The sequence below is a fragment of the Trichoplusia ni genome, chromosome 20 (genome assembly GCF_003590095.1).
Source record: "Trichoplusia ni isolate ovarian cell line Hi5 chromosome 20, tn1, whole genome shotgun sequence".
NCBI classification, from domain to species: domain Eukaryota; kingdom Metazoa; phylum Arthropoda; class Insecta; order Lepidoptera; family Noctuidae; genus Trichoplusia; species Trichoplusia ni.
Genome location: NC_039497.1, coordinates 175,604 through 196,651, shown reverse-complemented (window position 1 = coordinate 196,651; position 21,048 = coordinate 175,604). Strand labels below are relative to the sequence as shown.

At 34.5% G+C, this 21,048-nt stretch overlaps 1 protein-coding gene across 1 annotated transcript; it reads left to right on the top strand.

Moving 5' to 3' along the window:
* The first annotated feature begins 1,387 nt into the window (after positions 1-1,387).
* LOC113503843 (xanthine dehydrogenase/oxidase-like) lies at positions 1,388-19,079 on the top strand. The gene is made up of 17 exons (XM_026885947.1): positions 1,388-1,526; positions 9,158-9,315; positions 9,655-9,815; positions 10,177-10,550; positions 10,968-11,188; positions 11,521-11,623; positions 12,417-12,544; positions 13,773-14,063; positions 15,293-15,454; positions 15,973-16,101; positions 16,348-16,832; positions 16,910-17,093; positions 17,227-17,422; positions 17,500-18,266; positions 18,357-18,546; positions 18,692-18,805; positions 18,947-19,079. Exons 1-17 carry the CDS (start codon positions 1,463-1,465, stop codon positions 19,015-19,017), a joined length of 3,798 nt encoding a protein of 1,265 aa, XP_026741748.1. The 5' UTR covers positions 1,388-1,462; the 3' UTR covers positions 19,018-19,079.
* The last annotated feature ends 1,969 nt before the right edge of the window (positions 19,080-21,048 follow it).

Below are 21,048 nucleotides of genomic sequence, written 5' to 3'. Positions count from 1 at the left end.
GGGAACAAAGACATACCGTCCGGTCTCTTGCCATCATAGCGTACCAAACGCTCAAGTTAATGATGAATCTTTAACAAAATTAATTTAAGTCATATCATACTGAAATATGTACAGCATTTTCAAGGTTTAAGATAAATACAACATCTGTTATGGATACTTAACTTTAAAATTAATAGATAAAAAATTAAAACCCACGTTTTTAAATGAATCCATTCAAATTTTATCAAAATCGAACCACCCATTTTTATAGTTGTAAATTTCACAGTCATCGGGTTTGAAACTAATCTGAAAATTTCAGCCTCATCGGAAAGTGCCCCAAAAATCAGTTGCAAAAATCCAACTGGAATGACAAACAAACAAAGAAACAAGAAAAGTGAGTGGAAATGGAGATAGAAAATGTTACCTTAGTAACTGCACATAAGAATAATTTTAATATCAAAAGCATTGTCGTTATATTTACTTAAGGTACTTTACAGTGCCAAACATATTCCAAGAAAGTAGGTTGTCTTCCATGCAAATGTAGTTTGTCAATTGTAAGTGTGGAAGCATGACAGAGCATTACATTGCGTAGAGCGCCATCCCTTTTCCATATCCGTAGTAATATTGATAGATGTATTCAATCAGGTTCTCTGAGCCTCTGACTGAATATTTCCATTTAAGATCACTCAACAGATAATCATCATCATACTAGCCTTTTCCCAACTATTTTTGGGTTAGCTTCCAGTCTAACCGGGTGTAGCTACAAAGGTATATCACACAACGAATAAACTAGTCGTATGTAATAGAGTTAACAATATATTGAATCGTTGATATTATTGTAAACATCTTCATTATATTATTATACAGCATTTCTATCTAAAATGACAGAATTTATTCACTGTAATTTTCCTTTACTATCTGCACGAGTACCGTAACTAATTTACTCACGATTCACGAACTGAAACGCTTATTGTTGTTTTCCAAATAATATATATAAATAGCATTTTGTTTATTATTGTTTTGTTTCTATCAATGTTTTGTCAAAGTGTGGGATAAATTAAACTTGTTTGTATAAGACCGTTTTTTTACTACGATTTAGGATTATTTAAATGCCGCATACTGCACTAAAACTTGTGATATTTTAAGCATACAAGTATCTTTGTATCCTTAAAATACCATCTCTGTAAAAAATGTAACGCTTTTAAGTACACAGCAACACTAAAAGAAACGTCTTTTAAAAATACTGAAACCAACAAAGGAAACTTTCACTACTTTTTTTACACAAACAAAATTAAAATCATCCTATTAGAAATTTAAATATCACCAAGTCACCCGGAATCTCAGGTCAATCAAACCGTCGAGACAACCTGAACACAGCGCGTCTCGCGTCGTTCGCGCCCGCAACAAAAGACCGTGTGTTTCCAAACTTTTAAAATCCGTTGCTTCCAGCAAGTATCTTACGGTGTGTCAGTCATTTTGTTGCATGGAACCGCAAGATACAGTCATGGATCGAATCAAGTTTAAGGTTAATGGAATACAATATTCTGGTAAGTCGTTTATCAAATATTTCTCATTAAAAAAATCTGTATCGTCCTTACATTTCGGTCATCTTAGTGGTGTTAAAATGTTAAAAATAGGGTTTTTTTTTATTTATGTAAATAACACGAGATTACGAACTACTCAGACACTGAAATTTGCTTTGGTCAACTTAAGAATTATGGTAATTGGATCACGTTGGTTCCTGATTGTAATAATATATTATACTTGGTTATAGATGCCATGAAATTACACAGTAGTAGGTTGTATCTCGTTTAGAAAGTATTGCGAATCCAGTTTTGTTTAACACTCATGTGGGTTAAGACGGACGTTGATCGATGATTTTGTATTGTTTTTATTTGGTCTACCTACACACTACTTGCTTTTTGTTTTTGAATTTTAAAATTACAGTAGGTACTTGCTGATACTTTGAGCGATGATAGCTAACAGTTTAAAAGCCTGCCAGACTCATCGATTTGGATATTAGGAATAAAATTTTGAAATTACTCTTATACAAAATATGTAGCAGTTAAATCAATTAACCGATATGTTATCAAAGAACATGGAGCATTAGTAGACTTTGGGTTTTTTTTAAATATCACTTCTACGCTATAAACAGCTTGCTTTAAGAAAGCAAAAGCCTGTTTTATGTAGTTTGACGTTTTATGCATTCAGTGCTACAAAATTATGACCTTGACGGCTAATATAACCTCAGAACAATAGCAGTTGAGTAAGAGAAATGATGTGTGGCGCTCTGTCACCCATCGACAACTGGAAGACGTAGCGGTCTGTTTATATTGATATTTACAATAGATTGCCTGTCGATCCAATGCTAGACAGAAACTTTGTAGAAGCCTGACAATGGTAAATTTAAACTAATTAATTAATTACAATTTAAGACTTTAATTGCCCTAATAAAAGGTTAATATTTGAAGTACTTAGTTGTGGCATGAAGCCTAACTAGTTCTACATATTAATTGATGATTTTCGTATGAGTATTACATTTGTAACATTTGTTTTGAAGTCGTTGAACTTAAAAAATAAGAGTTACGCATTTAGACTGATAGACTATGTCCAATATCTACAAGGAAAAAATAAGTATAGCTAACTACTTTTAGTAAAACACACACAATCATTATGTGAGAAGTATTCGAAAGCTACAGTGAGAGGATATGGCAGATAAATAAAAAATGTGTGAGTGCGTCTTTTTATATAAATTCGACTTCCTCAATAAAAATTGTGTTGCGGGGACTTCAAAACGTTCATGTCACATACACAAAGACACCTGGACCGCAGACAAGCAGTCGTGGATCCCAAAAAGCCCAACCTACGCAGGAATCGAACCCGCAAACTGTCGCGCAGTGGGTTCAATTCATAATTCTGCGGATTTCTAACGAAATTCAACTTTAACCTAACGCCATAATGCTCCTTTTTCCAGTGAGTTTAAAACACTCGGGAAAGGCTAATTAATGCGCGTTAAGATCACGTATTTTCTTCCTTTCGATTCATTAATCTAAATATGTAGATCTCATGATCATAAAATCAGGCGAATTCATCTTTTACTTAGCACAAAGTTAGCAAAAAGTATAAGATACGAGATTATTCTTTTGATTTTTGAAAGTGTGAATAAAAACTTTGTTAGTCGTCTAGTCATTATAAAGTCAAATAAAAACTGTAATAATTGAGTTGCACATGTCGACCACAAAAAGAGTACTAACGGTACTACGGGTTGTATGATTTGCAAAATAAAAAGTGTATCTTAGAGCCAACATATACATAGGTAAGTACATAGTTTGTTAGGTAGATTGTTATTTATTAATTAGTCTGAAATATTTATCGCCAAGGTCCAACCAAGCAATAAGGTAGTAAAAGGGACAGATTCCCTAAAATAATATAAGTATTTCTCATTATATCAGCATTAAAAAGTAAACAATTTATCATCAGAAATTGGTCACCCATCAATAGGGATGATGACTGGATATAAAACGAAAAAATCTCATTAGTCCCTCAGATAATTGAAAAGTATGAGACACGTATTTTTTTCCTTTTTCAGAAAAACTAGAATTGACAAAGATTAACTGCTTTAAAGTTTAGGAGAGGGGGCTTGTGACGTAACGATAGAGTAAAATTTATACTCAATCGTGACGTCACGCGTAAGTTTCATTCACTGTAATTTGGTCAATTTATGTTTGCGGCACAAATTAAAAAATACGTATCCATTATTATACAAAAAACTGCAAGACACTGCAAAAAAAAATGTCATCATCCCTATTGACCGTATACTTTTTTATTTAGGTATGATTATTAGTACAGGGTTAATAATAAGGTTCTTTTTGACACGTTTTCCCGAAAAACAAAGTAACAACAATATTTTATCGCTTAATTGTTTTAACTATTTTTAAAGCGAATCATTTTTAAAAATTGTTAATAAAGACATACCCATACCGCTTCGGTAGCCGAGGATAATGAGTAAAAGAACAAGCAGTACCAACAGATCTTTTTTCTCGTCTTTTAGTAGAGCAAAGTACCTACCCCAAACCCTAGATGGCCTGTTGCCTGTCTATGTCCGATTGTGTCTGGCTGTCTTCCTAACTATTAGGCTATAAGCTTTTTATAAGAAGTGAAGTTACAGGCGAGTGCAACAGACTTCGCACGTGCACACTAAACTTTCTTTTTTGATGATAAAATCTTCCGCGACCGAAATTCAGTCTGGCCGGTGACTTTATCAAAGCTACTTTCTATAATTGGTTTATTTACTAATGAATTTAATAGGTACTTAGTAGTATGTACTAACGTTTGAATTTTACATTTCTTTTTAATACACATAATACAGAATAATGTTGTTAACACATAAAAAATAAATATTAATCTGATATTGAGATCGAAACCACTAGAGCCAAGACGTGGTATTGTAATAATTGGTCAGCGCGACCTATACCTACCACTCGGCTATCTGTGCATGTGCAATCAAATTAACACAGAATTACAGATACAGGGTGTAACCGGCAGCACAGTTTTTATGTTGCTGTCAAGGTGACATCCATCAACAAATAATGGACAGCCAATTAATTTGTTGAGACAGTGACGGTTTTAAACAATGGAGTGGTGGTGACAATACCATCGATAAACACCTGGTATTATATGGTAAAATCAAGGTTTTAACAAGGCCGGGAATAAAGACATAGGTTTATTATACCTGAACTAAGTCATTGACAATTTTATTTGCAATTGTTGAGTGAGAAAAAAGGAATCGTGATTTGTTTTTGAACAGAAATCTACCAAAACTATATTAGTAACAACCAATTTTTTTTTAGAATGATAATGATAAAAAATAATTCATCACCCTGGAGAAGTCATGTATTATAGAGTTTGTGCATCATCTACCTAAGCGGGTTGTAGCGCTCATAGCCAAATAAAAAAACAGATTTTAATATTTATATGATACTGACCTATGTCTATTTTTAAAACTGACCAATCAAACTGTTTCCAAGATACATAATCATGTATTTTTTGACGCTTTGTAAATAATGTATATTTTTCTTTTTATATTGATATAGTTTTAAGAATGTAAATATTAGTTTAGTTTAATTTATTGTAAAAAAATATTTTAATTGATGATGTATCTTGTAAATAAAACTGTTTAGTAAAATAATATTTTTGTTGTACCGGCGTAATAGAGTATGTTCTTAAAAGATCTTGTCTCGGCCGCTTTGTGACTGTTGCATGTGAATGAACTGTCAAAGCTTAAAACCAGTAACTTTAATATAAAAACAAAAGTATGAATTAGAAGTTACTTAGCAATAACTAGCCTTAACCGGTTTTAACTGAGTTATGTTTGTCTCCTATTTCGGGGACTTACTTTCAAAATATGTTACATGTAAATTTGAAACAACCTGTGCATGTATGATTTTTGTTGAGTTTTCCTTGTAGTTCCAACTTTTGTAAACTTATGTGCAGTAATGCTGAGTCGTATTCAATTTGATGATTTACGATAATCAATCTTATAGGTTTTAAATAAAACTTTTATTTATTTGTCGCAACCTTGCGGTCTACTGGATAACAAAGTCATGTTAAATGTCAGTTATTAAGAAATCATGTTTTGTTTTTTATCAAATTAAGGGCATTTTGTCTCGAGCACCAAATTATTATTCTTATCCCATTTAAAAACAGACTTTATTGCTAAAGTCATAAGTACAAACTCCTCTAACAAAAAAACATAGCACCATCTCGAGGCCACGCGTTGTTCAAACCTATGTCAATGAAGTAATATGCACTGAATATCCATTCATTTAAGTTCATTATCAAATGTGCTAAGAAATCCTCCACGCTGCACAGTCGCTACTCGCCCTTAGCTAGCAGTACTTTATTTTTTTCTTAACCAAAAAATATTATTTGATTTTATCGTTCACAAGGAAGTACTTCATTAAAACTTTAATTTGTGAGATCAGAGAGATAAAATCAATGTGGGAAGCAACATGGAAACCACAGTTGTATTGACATTGCATAAGGCATGTAATTAATTACCGCACTGGCATCGAACTTTGGCCAGGCTTATTGTTCTGCGTGCCTACCACCATCTCTTAAAGCAATATTATTATAGATGTGTAAAAGAGACAGTACTCTGCACGGTGTAGCGCGCTGTCTCACTTCCACAATAGTTGACGGTGCTTGATGCATTGCCCTACATCTGCTGAATGCTGTGATCTCCTGTAATTGAGGGAGCACAACTCAAATGTACACTATTTTTTGTTTGCAAAAGTGTTTTTGTGTATCCTTTGTTGGAGATCCAATATTAAATAAATAAATAAATGCGAGAAGCCTTGCACGGCGATTAGGTTTAGTCAGTAAGAGTCTGACATTGCCCGCTTCCTTTATGAGGGTTCTATAAAAATAGGCTAAAGAAAAATAAAATCTAGGTATAAATTTGTACCCACCAATAAAGTTATGATCATAACAACCGTTGCTAAGCCTTGATGCAAAACAAAAATGCATCTTATGTCAGGCGACCACAGTTCACGAGGTACAGCCTGGCGACGGACAGTGAAGCCTTCTTAATATCTCGTTTTAACCCTCTCTACGGAACCCTAGATAAACTCTCTGTAGAAAACTGAATCAATGATCACTGGGTCAAAATTACTAGCTAGACTGTTACATCCTATCCTAGGCTAGACTTTAAGATCCTAGTCACGATATAACCTATTTGTATTCATTGACCATCGCGAGTCGTCAACCAAGATAGTCATTGACCCCAAGCAAAGTAAAATTGCATGGTAGCTTTTGAACTCCTTATTTAAAGTTCAAAATTTCGAGATAAAATGCAAAACGACTGGTCACTGTTTCACTTTCGCTGCTCAGAGTAAACCAGACCGCGTATAAAATTACATGTAATAAGCACTTATGTTGCGGTGTCAGTATTATATGTATACCATTCGCTTTTATTTTCAACAGGTTAAGGTTTGTATTCGCTTGCTATGCACAGTCTTGGAATGTACTTGCTTCGAACTGCAAGACCGGTATTTTGATTTTTCCTAGTTAACTGATTCCATGAACTGAAAATACGTTTACTCTAAAATTATGGTTAAAATCCTATAAGTAACTGAGGTTCCTCTGTCTGTCCGATGGTATGTCACGAGGCGTTATCTCATGAACCCAAATAGTTAGACAGTTTACACAATTTATGATGTTTATTGTAACCGTTGATTAAAATTGGTCATTAACTTAATAGGTAACCAGGTTTTATTTTCGGTACCAAACATTTAGCCCGCCCGACTCGCACTTTACCGATTTTTAGAAGGAGGATTTACTGCAGCATTTATCCATTACAAGTTGTCACGTTTATTACCCAACATTGTGGTAAACAGCCGCAGACTAACTGATTTAGCCTTTGAACTACTCTGACATACATTGAATCATTGTTGCTAGCAGGTTGCTGGCACGCATGTCGTTGATAGCTGCAAAACATTACACTCTTTTAACTTTTAGCCGTTCAAAAGTTACCTGTATGTTAATACAATATGTCAGCTACCTCATTACCAAATTTCATCAATACCGGTCAATCCGTCTGGGCTTAAAAATATAACAAACATACACCCATATATAAAACCACACTCAGATACTTTCCCATTTACAGTATAAGTGTGATAAATCAAATATCTGCCTAAACAAAACTCCAGAAAAAAAACAAAGTATTGAAATTTATTCTCAAAATGTTTTATCGATAAGGAATTGAAAAGGTTTTAATGTCTTTCTTAATTACTTCTTAATCTTTTAATCCTTATCTTCGACGTGTCATGTCTATCTCACAATTTGTCTACTACATAAATATACCAACTCATAATCTTGATACAAGATCTTTATGTAACCATTTTCTTTACCAAGTGTCATGATACTCATATTTTCTTAACAGACCGGTCGGACAAGTATTTATTACGTACTCACATTGCTCCGCTTAACGGCCTTCTAATTACTTTGAAATTAGCTGTCATTTATGCTTTATGCAATGCTTTGATTCATGATAAACAATACTTACTTGATAGTTTTACCAAGCAAATAATAAATACTGGTGAAAAAACAATTAATCGTTTAAAAATCGCAGATTTTTAGATTTGAATAGGGTTTTTGAAGAACAGCTATAAATAAAAAAAAACCAAATCCATTCATTTAAGTAAAGGCCCAGTAAAGGTCCAGTAAAGGCCCTATCTGTAGTCTTTTTACAAACCAATCAGCATATTTAATGCATCTGTAGTCATTGATAAAAAAATTGGACATTGGTGCAGTGAAAACCGATTGACTGTAGAGATAGTCGAGTGGTATCAGTGGTCACCAGCCCAAAACCTCAATCGGCGAATGCTCGTTCTGAGTCTGAATGTCTTCATCCATATGACTTGAATGTTTGTGAAACTTTTTACAAATTCACAGCCTAAGTAGACATGAAATATATGACATGTATTCTTCAAAATGCTTGAAGCTGATTGAGGTGATTAGACGCAATATTTTTTTAAACAAATGTAATAGCCTTATGCAAAACGACACTTAAACAAATGGCGTATACGTGTTTAAAGTATACGTCGACATTACACTTGATTAAAGACACCATGACAGGAACGATATTAAGCTGTACCTCGTTCTTCAATAAGCTGTTAGTCATATAATTTTCCGTATCATAGAAATTACTTCCTATTCTTAAGTTTTAAGGTTTTCCATACCCAAAGGTACAAACGGAACCGTATTACTAAACCTGTCTGATCGTTTAGCATTTTATTCGTTTGTCCGTCTTTCATGAAATAGTTTATCTAGTTAGACATATAGTTTATTTCTGTTGCTTGTTGTTAAAATAGTAAAATATCGAAATCATGGTTATGCGTTACAGCTATAAAGAAAGGTGGCCCACTTTTTTCCAAAATCAATTTTTAGGGTATTTCATGAAACCCGAATCTTAAAAACGATTCGCGATAGACAGATTTTTGAAAATTCTTAATGCATATTATTTTCCAAAATTGTAAATTATTTTGATGTGTCCGATCGCTTTAGCCATGGTGACTACTTCGCTTCCTTGTCGGTATTTTGGCTTTACCCGAAGATGGCTAATGTAGCCAGTGTATCAAACCTCTTTAGCCTTGGTCTTTTTAAATTCTTTTTCCAGTGGGCAGTGAGATTAGTTCAGATGAGATGCTACTGGACTACCTCCGCAGCTACCTCCAGCTGCGCGGCACCAAATACATGTGTCGTGAAGGTGGCTGCGGAGCCTGTATTGTGACGGCATCCAAATGTCCTGGAGGCCCACAAGTTTCTATTAATTCCGTAAGTTATTTATTATTTGTTGGTGTTTTTACCTTTTAAACCATCTATTAGCTTCAAAATAAGTAAAGAATCCATAATATATATTCAGACTTTTCTAATTTTCAACTAAAAATCGGAGTAAGATGAGTTAGGAAAAAACATTCACTTAACTAGCCAGACAGCCACTGGATTTTAACAGTCAAAAACATTAGAAAATATTTCTAAGTAACTTAAAGGCTAGTCCACAGCTAAAAACTTAATTAGTATCAGGAGCCAAAGATCAAACCATTAAAAACTATAAACTACAAACTGAACACAAAGTTGGCGAATCAGAAACATTAAATTCACATTGTATTTCAGTGTATGGTCTCCATTGGGTCATGTGAGGGTTGGGACATCAGGACTATCGAGGCTCTAGGCAACAAAAAAGCAGGCTACCACCCTCTACAAAAAACATTAGCAGACCACCATGGTACTCAGTGTGGCTACTGCACTTGTGGATGGATTATGGCTATGCATGGGTAAGATATACATACTTATGAGAATATTGTGAAAAGTTGGTCTTGAGGTCCAAAAATGCCAACTTATACTCAGCAAACGTCATAAATTTTCAACCTTTCCCTATATGGAAAGAGACCTGTGTAACGCAGTAAAACGTTTATGGGCGGGTATTATTGTTATGTATAAGATATATCTTTAAATAACCAAATTAGTCAAACTACTTTCCCTTTGTCTAATCTTAGAATTATACTCTCTTAACTCATTATTATAATTAAATAATCTGTTTATTCATCTGTCGGGAAATCGTCACGCAGTGAAATTCAAAATATTTTCTAACGTGCATTAATAAATGAGTAATAAAAACTAATTTCTCATCTACAGACTGTTGGAAAGTAAGAAACGGGTCACAATGTTAGAAATAGAACAGGCTTTTGGTAGCAACGTCTGCCGATGTACTGGATACAGACCTATCCTTGATGCCTTCAAGAAATTTGCTGTAGATGCTCCAAAAGATAGGATTATGGATATAGAAGATCTTAGCATTTGTAAGAAATCCGGGAAACCTTGCAATCAAACGTGCGAAGACGATGAATGGTGTTTAGTGGATGAAGAAGATGTACAAGATAGACTAAAGAGAATAGTCCTAAGAGATGGCAAAATCTGGTACAAGCCAAGAGTATTATTGGAGGTCTTTAGTATACTGTTGACTGAAGGACCACATTCGTACATGCTGGTGAATGGAAATACTGCTAAAGGTAGATCGTAGTTGTATATCAATTATTTATTTTTGTTTGGTTAGCTGTTTATAGTAACAGCTGTTTTATTGTGGTTGGAGGGCAAAGCCTATATCATTATTAAGATAAAAACACCTGTTTAATGAAGTCTGCTAATATCAATTTCGAATTGTTTACCATTTTTTTTTTCTTTTGAAACATAATAACTACAAATTTCTTTGCAAGGATTTTGCTAGTACCCTAGTTTTAATCTCGAAACTTTCTGCTGAAACAACAGCCATCCTTGGCTAGCAACAAGCAACTTTTCGTATACGTGCATTAAAACATACTTAAAATGATTTGCGCCCGAAGGTAGACACTTGAAAATAGTGTCAACCATGTTGCGCCTAGCTTAAATTGATTAATTTAAATAATAAATTATCAATTTTTTTTTCCTAGGTGCCTACCCCATAGACCAATACCCACGCCTCCTCATAGACATTAGTAACCTCAAAGAGTTGAAGTCCATCGATTATGACCAGAACCTTGTAGTCGGGGCTGGGCTCACGCTGTCCGAGTTTCTAGAAGTGCTCGATGCTGGGTCGAAGCAGCAGTACTTTGGGTATTTAAGGAAACTGTATGAGCATGTCAGCCTGGTGGCTCATATACCTGTGAGGAATGTAAGTTATCCAATTTAACTTGTTTTGTTTTGTTTGTGGATGCGCGACTTTTCCTAGATTCCTCATTGTATTAAAAAATAATATTTTGTTTAGTATTTATTACTTTAAATTCTACTTAGTTTTAGTAGTTTAGCCTTATTAATTGTTTTTAACAGTTACTTCATAAATTATTAAACATATTTTGCATAAAATACGCACTTCAAAATTAGATGATATCATTTTGATTTAACCTCAACCTAAAACCTATGTACCTAAAACTTGTTACATAGTTTCATCTCAGAAATTTAACTATTAAGTGTGGCCAGAAAATAAACAGAACTATTTTCTTCTAGGTAGGAACAATTGCAGGCAACTTGATGATCAAGCACACTCATAATGAATTCCCATCTGATATTTATCTACTACTAAACACTGTCGGCGCTCAACTGTCTCTCGGTAAGTTTTTCGTAAAGTTTTTAGTGGAAATTACCAATTACCATGGACCTCATTACCATTAAATGTTTTAAGTACGTAATATTTTACTTATAAGGTGAACTGCCCGGGGAAAGGCGGATATATTGAGATATTGTTTTGTCATGTAGTGTTGAAACATTTTGGTTAGTTTCTTATCTTTTCACTGATTCATATTAAAGCGACTTCAAATTGAAGGAGGTGAATTCGTTGGTGTCTTTGTAAATGTTTCTTTTGTTTACCTCAAAACTTATGACTGGATGATCCGATATTGTTAAATGATGTAACGGTTTACTCACGTGTATTTATCGGGGTAGCCCGACTAGTTTCGGACCCAACCGGAGTCCTTCATCATGAGCAGACGCGGCGGGATCGCGAGTCGAACTAGTCGGGCTACCCCGATAAATACGCGTGAGTAAACCGTTAGGTACATCATTTAATAATATCACGACAGTTACTATCAAAATATAGTGATCCGATATTGTTGATTCTTTTTTATGTGAATGTGAAATAGCATTCATTTAGTTACATCAAATTTCATCAAGTTTGGCTCAGTAGTTTTTATTGGAAATCGGAACGTTGTCGTTGTTAAAAAAAAATATATTATTCAATTACTTTAGTAACTGTAGTACATTTGGTAGATGATTAATACGTAACGTATACTTTTCTTGCAATGGTGTAAAAATTAGGATTAATTACGTCTTTTTCACTAGAAACTTAAAACATGGCTCCCATTACTTTCCACTCTTAATTTAAAATTTCTCAATGTTAATTTCAGTGGACTTTTACGGAGCAAGACTTACAGTGACAATGGAACATTTCCTAAGGGTTGACATGACAGGAAAAGTGATAATAAATGTTTTGTTGCCCCCGATGAGTGATAGTCACAAACTATATACATATAAGGTAAGTTCTGAGTTTTTGCAATAAGTTTATAAGTCTTCTTTTGGAGTTTTGAGTATCTCTTGAACTTCTGCCTATCAGTTTCGTCCTTTGATTTTGGGTATAAAGAGAATTCTTTGTTAATCTTATGAAGTTTACTCAAAATACTTATTTGCATTACATAAAGTTTATGCTTTTCTTTTGAAATAGCTAACTATTTTTATCGGATTCCCAGGTTTATTTACACCTGCAAAACTTGAAACTGTCCAAAAAGAAGATATTAAAAATATTTCAATTGATGACTTTACGTAAATAGGACTATTTGCAATTTGACTCGGGCGTCTTCAAAGACATTATTTATTAAAAAAATGACTGACTAATGTTTTTAAACAATAGCACAAAGATATATTATGATGAGTATTGACTAGACGTCACAGACAATATACTTTGTAATTTTAATGCAGTTTCATCATAAATTATATTATCATTATGAAGTAGGAAATTTATATGCTCTAGCGTAAAGATATTTGACCGATGGAAAGGGTCTCACGAGCACTTATTACGTTGTGTAATTATATATACTTGTATAAGATACTGATCTTGTTTTAACTATCAATGTCACTAATGTTTTATTAATGAGATGGTTGAGGTCAAACATTACCATAGTACTTTCATGGTAAGTAGTAAGTGAGTATATACAATCATATGATTCATCAAATTCAAAATTATACATTTGCATATAACTGGAGTTTATTCATAAGTATTTCTTGGATCGTTTGACTTACAGTACAGACAATTCTATTTGCATTTTAAATTTCATAAATTCCTTTAATAATCTTTAAAAATGACTTTCTGCAAAATAGTTGTTTAAAATATTTCCAAGTATTTTCCAGTTAGTAAAACAGTTTAGTGAATAAGTATGCGTTATGTAACGTATCACGTTACGATAATATTGACTGGGTTGTAATGGTCTAGTAGATACTGACCCTCACTGCTTTACGGGAGGTCGTAGGTTCGATACCCCAGAACAAATGTTTGTGTGATAAGCATGATCATTAATTTGTTCTGAATCTGGGTGTAATTCCTCTATAATATGTATGTATTTAAAAATTAAAAGTATGTTCATCAGTTGTCTAGCTCTCATAATACAAGCTATACTTAATTCGAGACTAGATGGCGTTGTTGCAGAATACAATATTATTATGTGCATTTAATATGTATGGAATTGTAAATGTTTTTTTTTTGTTTCCAGCTAATGCCACGAGCTCAAAGTGCTCATGCGATAGTCAACGCGGGATTCCTTTACAAACTGCATCCTAACACGAGCGTTGTTGAGAGCTCTCGTATTATATACGGTGGCCTTTCAACGAAGTTCCCAAGGGCAGTGGCTACGGAACAGTACCTAGTAGGGAAGAATTTATTCAGTAATGATACTTTGCAAGGAGCCTTAAGAGTGCTGGATGGTGAAATGATAGTAGAAGCTAATCCTCCTGAACAGTCTGTTGAGTATAGGAGGTTTATCGCTAAGGCGCTGTTTTATAAGGTAAGAGACGTCGCTCCTGCCCCTTCAGCCAAGTAACATTTTACGAAGATGAACGTTTATAGAAAATGTTGAATGTATGGTGATGACGGTTCGAAGCCATGTGACCTATCGAAAGGAATGTCATCTCCATACTTAGACCGTCACTGTTATCACGTCTATTCACTTTAACGATTGATAGAAATGTCACTTGGCTAGCTGTTGTGTATGACGTGATATTATTGATGAATTAAATATATTATGGTGGGATAAAGTTAAAATGGGAGATACGGGATGTCTTCTATAATACTTTGATGTTCATAAAGTGCTACTCTGTAGCTTATAAAATGGATTATATTTCTTTAAAATTCATTTTTTCTAGCAACATCATAATCAAATAGCTATATATATTGAGAAAATATGACAAAGCTCTTTAAAAGACGGTATAAAATAAATGATGGTACTTGCAAGCGCCTGGCAAAAATATCATTATAGTCATAAAAAACACCTTTTGAAAGCAATGTAAAAATGTAGGTATTGCTAAATGCTTTTAAATGGACTAATTAATATCAGTATACCAAACTAGTAAACTGTTACACACAAGGTTGGAGGGAACAATGCAATAGTTACTCTAAGTACGTCATAAAACCCACTTTACAACACTCATTAGTTTTATATTCTAGAAGAAAAAAAACACCAATTTCGTATTTTCTTTGTGGCCAAAACTCGAAAATGCTCTAACTACGGCAACCATTAAAGTTTCTCGTTCAAATCTGTTCAGTATGGGTCATTTCCCGTCTAGACTAAGTAGTTTTAAAACTAAGCTTGTTTTGTTAAAAAACAAATGAAAATCCCGCAACATCTCGACGACTGAAACCTTCAAGTGTTCTAAACGACTTAAGTAAAATTACTTGTACAAGGTGATAAAAGTTTTATATTCTGAACAGAATTAGAGCATCTGCTTGTTTAAAGATATTCGGATAACCAAAAATAAAAAAAACCTCGTGAAATGACTTTTTTTCCAAAAGCGTTTTTTTAAACGATTTTCTCACGCGTGTTTATCGCAATGTTGCATCCTTTAGTTCATGATTACTACTACCTGGTGGTAATCAACTACATTTTGAATCAAAAAATCCTCGAAGAACAGCTTACTGAATTAACCGCACAGAATTCTGAGCCGGCCTAACGAAATGTATAACATGAAATAATGAAGTCATTATTTTTTATTAATTTCGAAACTTATTCAATTTCAGGGGCTCCTCACTCTATGTCCACCTAAGGTTGTGGCGAAACGTTATCAATCTGGGACGGACAAGATACACGATTTAAGACCAGTCTCTGATGGGAAACAGACCTTCACTACTGACCCTACTATGTGGCCTCTGAACCAGCCTATTGTTAAGGTGGAAGCAGCGGTAAGTGTTCATATCGCACGAAACTAGTAGTGAAACGTAGTGGCTACTGTAGAGCACGGTCTTGTTGCCAGAATTGTAATAATTGGTGGTAATGGGGTTTGGTAGGCCCACGAAAGTTCTTACGATAATAATACCAGCCTAAATATGAACGTGCCACTACTGGTCATAGGCCTCTCCCGTATAGGGAAGGTTTGAGCATGGATCAAAACGCTTGCTCATTGCGGTTTGGGGATTTCAAGATTCATTTATTTCTTTTTTTCATTTCATTCTCACGATGTTTTTCCTTCATCTTTTCTCCTTGATGTCTTAGACTACTAAGTAGTCAAGTCTAAGTCTAAGATACAGAATACACGTCATAAAGTACATAAACCTTTGAAAGAGTCACATTGGCGTTGGGAGCGATCTAGTGCATTCAAATCAAGCCCCACGATAACCTAAAAAAATGAGTGTTGATTCTCTTGATAACGTAAAGGGAATTTGGTGGTACGAGAAATGCATTTTTTAAATATTTTTTTTAGATTCAATGTTCAGGGGAGGCGCAATACACTGATGACATACCATCTATACACAACGAAGTTTTTGGAGCCTTCGTGCTTAGTACTGTAGCGAAGGGTACTATTGCCAAAATTGACCCCAGCGCTGCTTTGGTAAGCTAATTTTATATTGTTTTCTTTGATGCCTTAATAGTATTATACAAAGGATTGCTTTCATAGTATAGTAAATCGCTAGCAGGTTATTTGAATAAAAAGATTGTTGAGTAATAATGGGTATACTGTTAAACTTTTCGTCTGGAAACTAAGCATGCTTTGATTCATAGAAGTGAAGAAAAGAGGTCAAAAAAATCAAATTCCTTACCTTAAGTTTTCACGTGAGTTTTAAAATTTAATTTTCAGAATCTACCCGGTGTCCTAGCCTTTTACACAGCTAAAGACATTCCCGGACTGAACTCTTTCACCCCAGCAGACAGCTTGCTATACACTTCCAATGAAGAAGTATTGTGTGACGGCAATGTAAAATACTACCACCAACCAATCGGTATCGTGGTAGCAGAAACACAATTAGTTGCCGATAGGGCCGCAAGATATGTCAGAGTTCAATACAGTAATATTACGAAACCAGTTACTGATGTTAAAGAAGCTAAAAAGGATGCTAAGAGAAACACCATGTTTGTATCCATGGACGCTACTAACCCTGGTACAGATGTATTCAAGACTATCAAAGGCAGTAACACATTTTATGGACAATATCATTTTACTATGGAAACCTTAGCTTGTGTTGCAAAGCCTACTGAAGAAGGAATTGAAGTGCATTCAACAACGCAATGGCTAGATGGGGTACACGTTATGATATCAAGGGCGTTGAATATACCTGAAAATAAGTGAGTTTACATTAAACAAATTTTACGTTTTACTTTTCGAATAATTATGCTATATAATATATGTTTCTTTTCTCCAGGATTGATGTGCATGTTCGTCGTCTCGGAGGCGCATACGGCATTAAGATATCTCGAAATATACAATGCGCTGTTGCATGCAGTCTTGTGGTACACAAAATGAATCGTCCATGCAGGTTCATTCAACCACTGACCACGAACATGAGAGCAGTTGGTAAAAGATTGCCTTGCTCGTCCGATTTTGAGGTAAGTATTTATACAAAACAAAAATGCCATCAAAATAATTAAAAGCGGGATTTTGACTAAACTAAGCAGTTATTACAAAATTTGATCGAGATGGTAACGTTTCACAAACTATTCTATTACATTAAACTTGCAGGTCGCAGTAAATCATTCGGGTCAAATCCAAAAGATCGATTTATCTATATACGAGGATAATGGTTACAAAATAAACGAAACATTGTCAGCGCTTGGTGTCGATGTGTTCAACAATTGCTACGATGCTACTAGATTTAATTACAAGCTTTTTGATACTATCACTGATACAGCTAAAAATTCATGGTGCAGATCACCCGGTGAGTAAACTACACAAAAACTGACCTTTAATGTTTTACTTCTAACTGTTCTAAATTATTATTCTTCTCGTTTATAGGTACCCTCGAGGCACTTGCCAGCATCGAATATGTAATGGAACAAATATCCTACGAACTATCTCTTGACCCTGTAGCCGTCCGTCTAGCTAACTTAGACAGAACAAAATACAGTGACATGGTAGAAATGGTGGAACTTATGAAAACAAATTCTGAATTCACAAAAAGGAGATCAGCGGTGGACTCCTTTAATACACAGAATAGATGGAAAAAGCGTGGTTTGAGATGGGCGTTCTCAAGATGGTCACCTGCGGGAGCACAACGCTTTGACGTAAACCTATCAGTATTTCACGCAGACGGTTCCGTTGTAATCACCCACGCTGGAGTTGAGATGGGACAAGGGATCAACACAAAAGCAGTTCAACTAGCAGCTTACCTCCTCAAAATACCAATAGAGAAAATTCAAATCAAAGGCAACAACACAATAATCGCACCAAACAGTTTCATATCTGGGGGAAGTCTTACAACACAGAGTATCATCATTGCTTTAAGACGATGCTGTGATGAACTGAATGCAAGATTAGAACCAATAAGAACTACGTTGACAAATCCAACGTGGGAAGCATTGATAACTGCAGCTTATAATGCTAATGTCGATCTTCAGGCTCATGGGTTCGTTCACGTTGGTGATGCGCAAATGTATAATGTGTATGGTATGGCATTATGTGAAGTCGAAGTCGATATATTGACGGGAGAATTTGAAGTGATAAGAGTAGATATTCTACAGGATGTTGGTTTTAGTGTCAGTCCTGAAATTGATGTTGGACAAGTAAGTTTGGGGTATAATTGCAATAATTTTAAAAACCATTTTGCTAGATTTATGTGTAGCCTTTACTATTCCTTCCTTTTCTTCTTCAAGGTCGAAGGTGCCTTCATCATGGGTCTAGGCTACTGGACTTGTGAGAGACTTGTCTACTCTGAAGATGGTGCCATGGTTACTGATAGAACCTGGGACTACCACGTGCCTCAAGCGAGAGATATACCACAAGACTTTAGGGTTTACTTCAAAAAGAATTCGTACAGCAATGAAGTCATACTTGGATCTAAAGGTAAGCCTAATTCACTGATCCTTAATTTAGTGGTAAGAAACTTTTTATGTGTAGGTTATAATACCTAAATCCAAAAATAGTATTCACCAAGGATTGATTTCGAAGTTTCTAAATTAGTAATGGGTATGTTATTTATGAATTCCAGGTACCGGGGAACCGGCAACTTGTGCTTCAGTGGTCGTAGCGTTTGCATTGAGAGAAGCCATAGTTCAAGCGAGACAGGATTCTGGGATACCAACCACACAATGGTTCTCGATAGGTAAGTGTTAATCTCAAACACAAAAACTTCAAATTGACGTCCTGAAACGGGTATATTCGTAAAAAAGTTTTATTGCGTTTTTTTTTTATTTATCGCTTATCATATAAATAATAAAACCCATATTGTTTTTTATTATTTCAGATGGACCATACACGACTGAAAAAGTTTGTATGTCAGCGCAAACGAATACAAAAGACTTCAAATTTTACTAAGAACCCAAAATATTAGCCACTCAACCACTCCTAATTAATAATATTATAACATGATGTGTGATGTTTAGAATCTGATAAACAGGCATTCAACTGCTGTTTTCTTTAAAAATCTCTACTGTACCAAAGTTGGAGATTGTTTGTATGTATTCAATAGTGAGATTTACAAGTAATATTAGAATTTCACGTGCCCTTTAAGCCAACGCTATGAAAGCTAAAAAATCCGAAAGTAGATAGCACTTGGCTATAAGTGCAGGATGACAATTAATAACCGATGCCTTTATTAAAATTGTTATTTTTAATTATTATTATTTAACTTGAATTCATGAGATTATTATTTACCTTTTTTATCATTTGATTCTTGAATATACTGATTTAAAAAGCAAGTACTTATGGTTTTTTTTTTTGTTATAATAATATACCTAATCAGAATATAATCGCTTGGCAATAATATCGTTCTAGAAAAATAAATAATATTGACACAACGAATATCAAAATCAAACGGTCAACAAGCTTATTATTGCTAACTAGCTGTTGCCCGCGACTTCGTCCCCGTAGCTAGAAGATATAAGTTATGATTTATACCTGCCCTGTTTTTTTCACATTTTCCATTGTATCTTCGCTCCTATTAGTCGCAGCGTGATGGTTTATAGCCTAAAGCCTGCCTCAATGAATGTTCTATTCAATACAAAAATATTTGGACCAGTACTTCCTGAGATTAGCGCGTTCAAACAAACAAACTCTTCAGCTTTATATATTAGTATAGATAAGTATAGATAAGCATTTTCAACAAAAAACATAGTTAGCCATGATTATTTCTCATGCAATTAAATAGACTGTGGTGACATTGAGATTCTATGTACCTTCTAAACTGAATGCCCGCGGTTGCATCTTCGATTCCAACGCAGGGCAGTACCAACGTAACTTCTTCACAGTCATATACAGGGTGAAGGAGTAAACTATCCCTACTAAATAATATTATAAATGCGAAAGTAACTCTGTCTGTCTGTCTGTCACGCTTTCACGTCTGAACAGTTCAGTACTGATTTCAATGAAATTTGGTACAGAGATAGAGTTGACCTTGAGAAAGAACATAGAATAGTTTTTATCCCGGACTTTTGAAGATTTCTCTTGGAAACGCGATATAACCGACATCGACGCGGGCGAAGCCGCGGGCGAAAAGCTAGTATTTTTATAAACAATTAAATTTTCATTTCTTTTAGGAACATAAAGTCCTTTTCTTCCTAAGTAATGCAACACCGTCATAACACCTACGTATTATAGTGTCAAGACCCCCCCATACCAAGCGCACACCAATCCCATTTGCTTGTTATTCGTTGCCGCGCTCGTATCGCATCGTTTCTGATGAAGGAATATGAATGTCAATACATTACGGGTATTGGATGCACTCGAAGATTGGATAGGCATTCTAGCTGAGCAATATGAAGTGAATGTTCGTTCGATCTTATATCGTCTGCTGGTTTTTTATTGGTATTTGTGCCGAAATAAGGTCAACAAATTAGGTGCTATACATAGTAAAGTGCATTGTACAAATATTTTAAGTTGATGTATTATAATTAAATAGTATGTTAAAAGAGGTACTTAGTTTAAGTCATTAAAGTCTAAAGAAATATGACATATTTGTAAGGTAAGGACTGACGTGAATTAAAAATAATAATCATCCATTTTCATGAAAACATACGAGATTAAGTTTAAACAAGACCGACACAAAAATTGGATACTTATGAACTTTATGACCGTACCATCTATTGCTTAACTCAAACGTTTATTTTAATTATTTGATGTTATAGTCTCACAGAAATAGAGCATCTGTGAAAATTTCAATTGTAAAGCTATCACGGTTCATGAGATACAGCCTGGAAGCCTGGATCCAACCTGGCCAGGCGGATAGACAGACGAAAAGATGGAGAAGCGGAGTAATATAACCCTAGTCCCTAATCTTTTTTTCCATTAAATAAGTTCCAATTCAATAGATATTTATTTTTTGAAACAAACTATTCGAATAAAGGTTTT

What these genes read in the sequence shown, in the direction of transcription:
- LOC113503843 (XM_026885947.1), top strand. Translation starts at nt 1,463, where the DNA reads ATGGAACCGCAAGATACAGTCATGGATCGAATCAAGTTTAAGGTTAAT. An exon ending in CACAAGTTTCTATTAATTCC is followed by an intron (nt 9,316 to 9,654) that starts GTAAGTTATTTA and finishes ATTGTATTTCAG; the next exon opens with TGTATGGTCTCCATTGGGTC. An exon ending in TTCATGGTGCAGATCACCCG is followed by an intron (nt 17,423 to 17,499) that starts GTGAGTAAACTA and finishes TCTCGTTTATAG; the next exon opens with GTACCCTCGAGGCACTTGCC.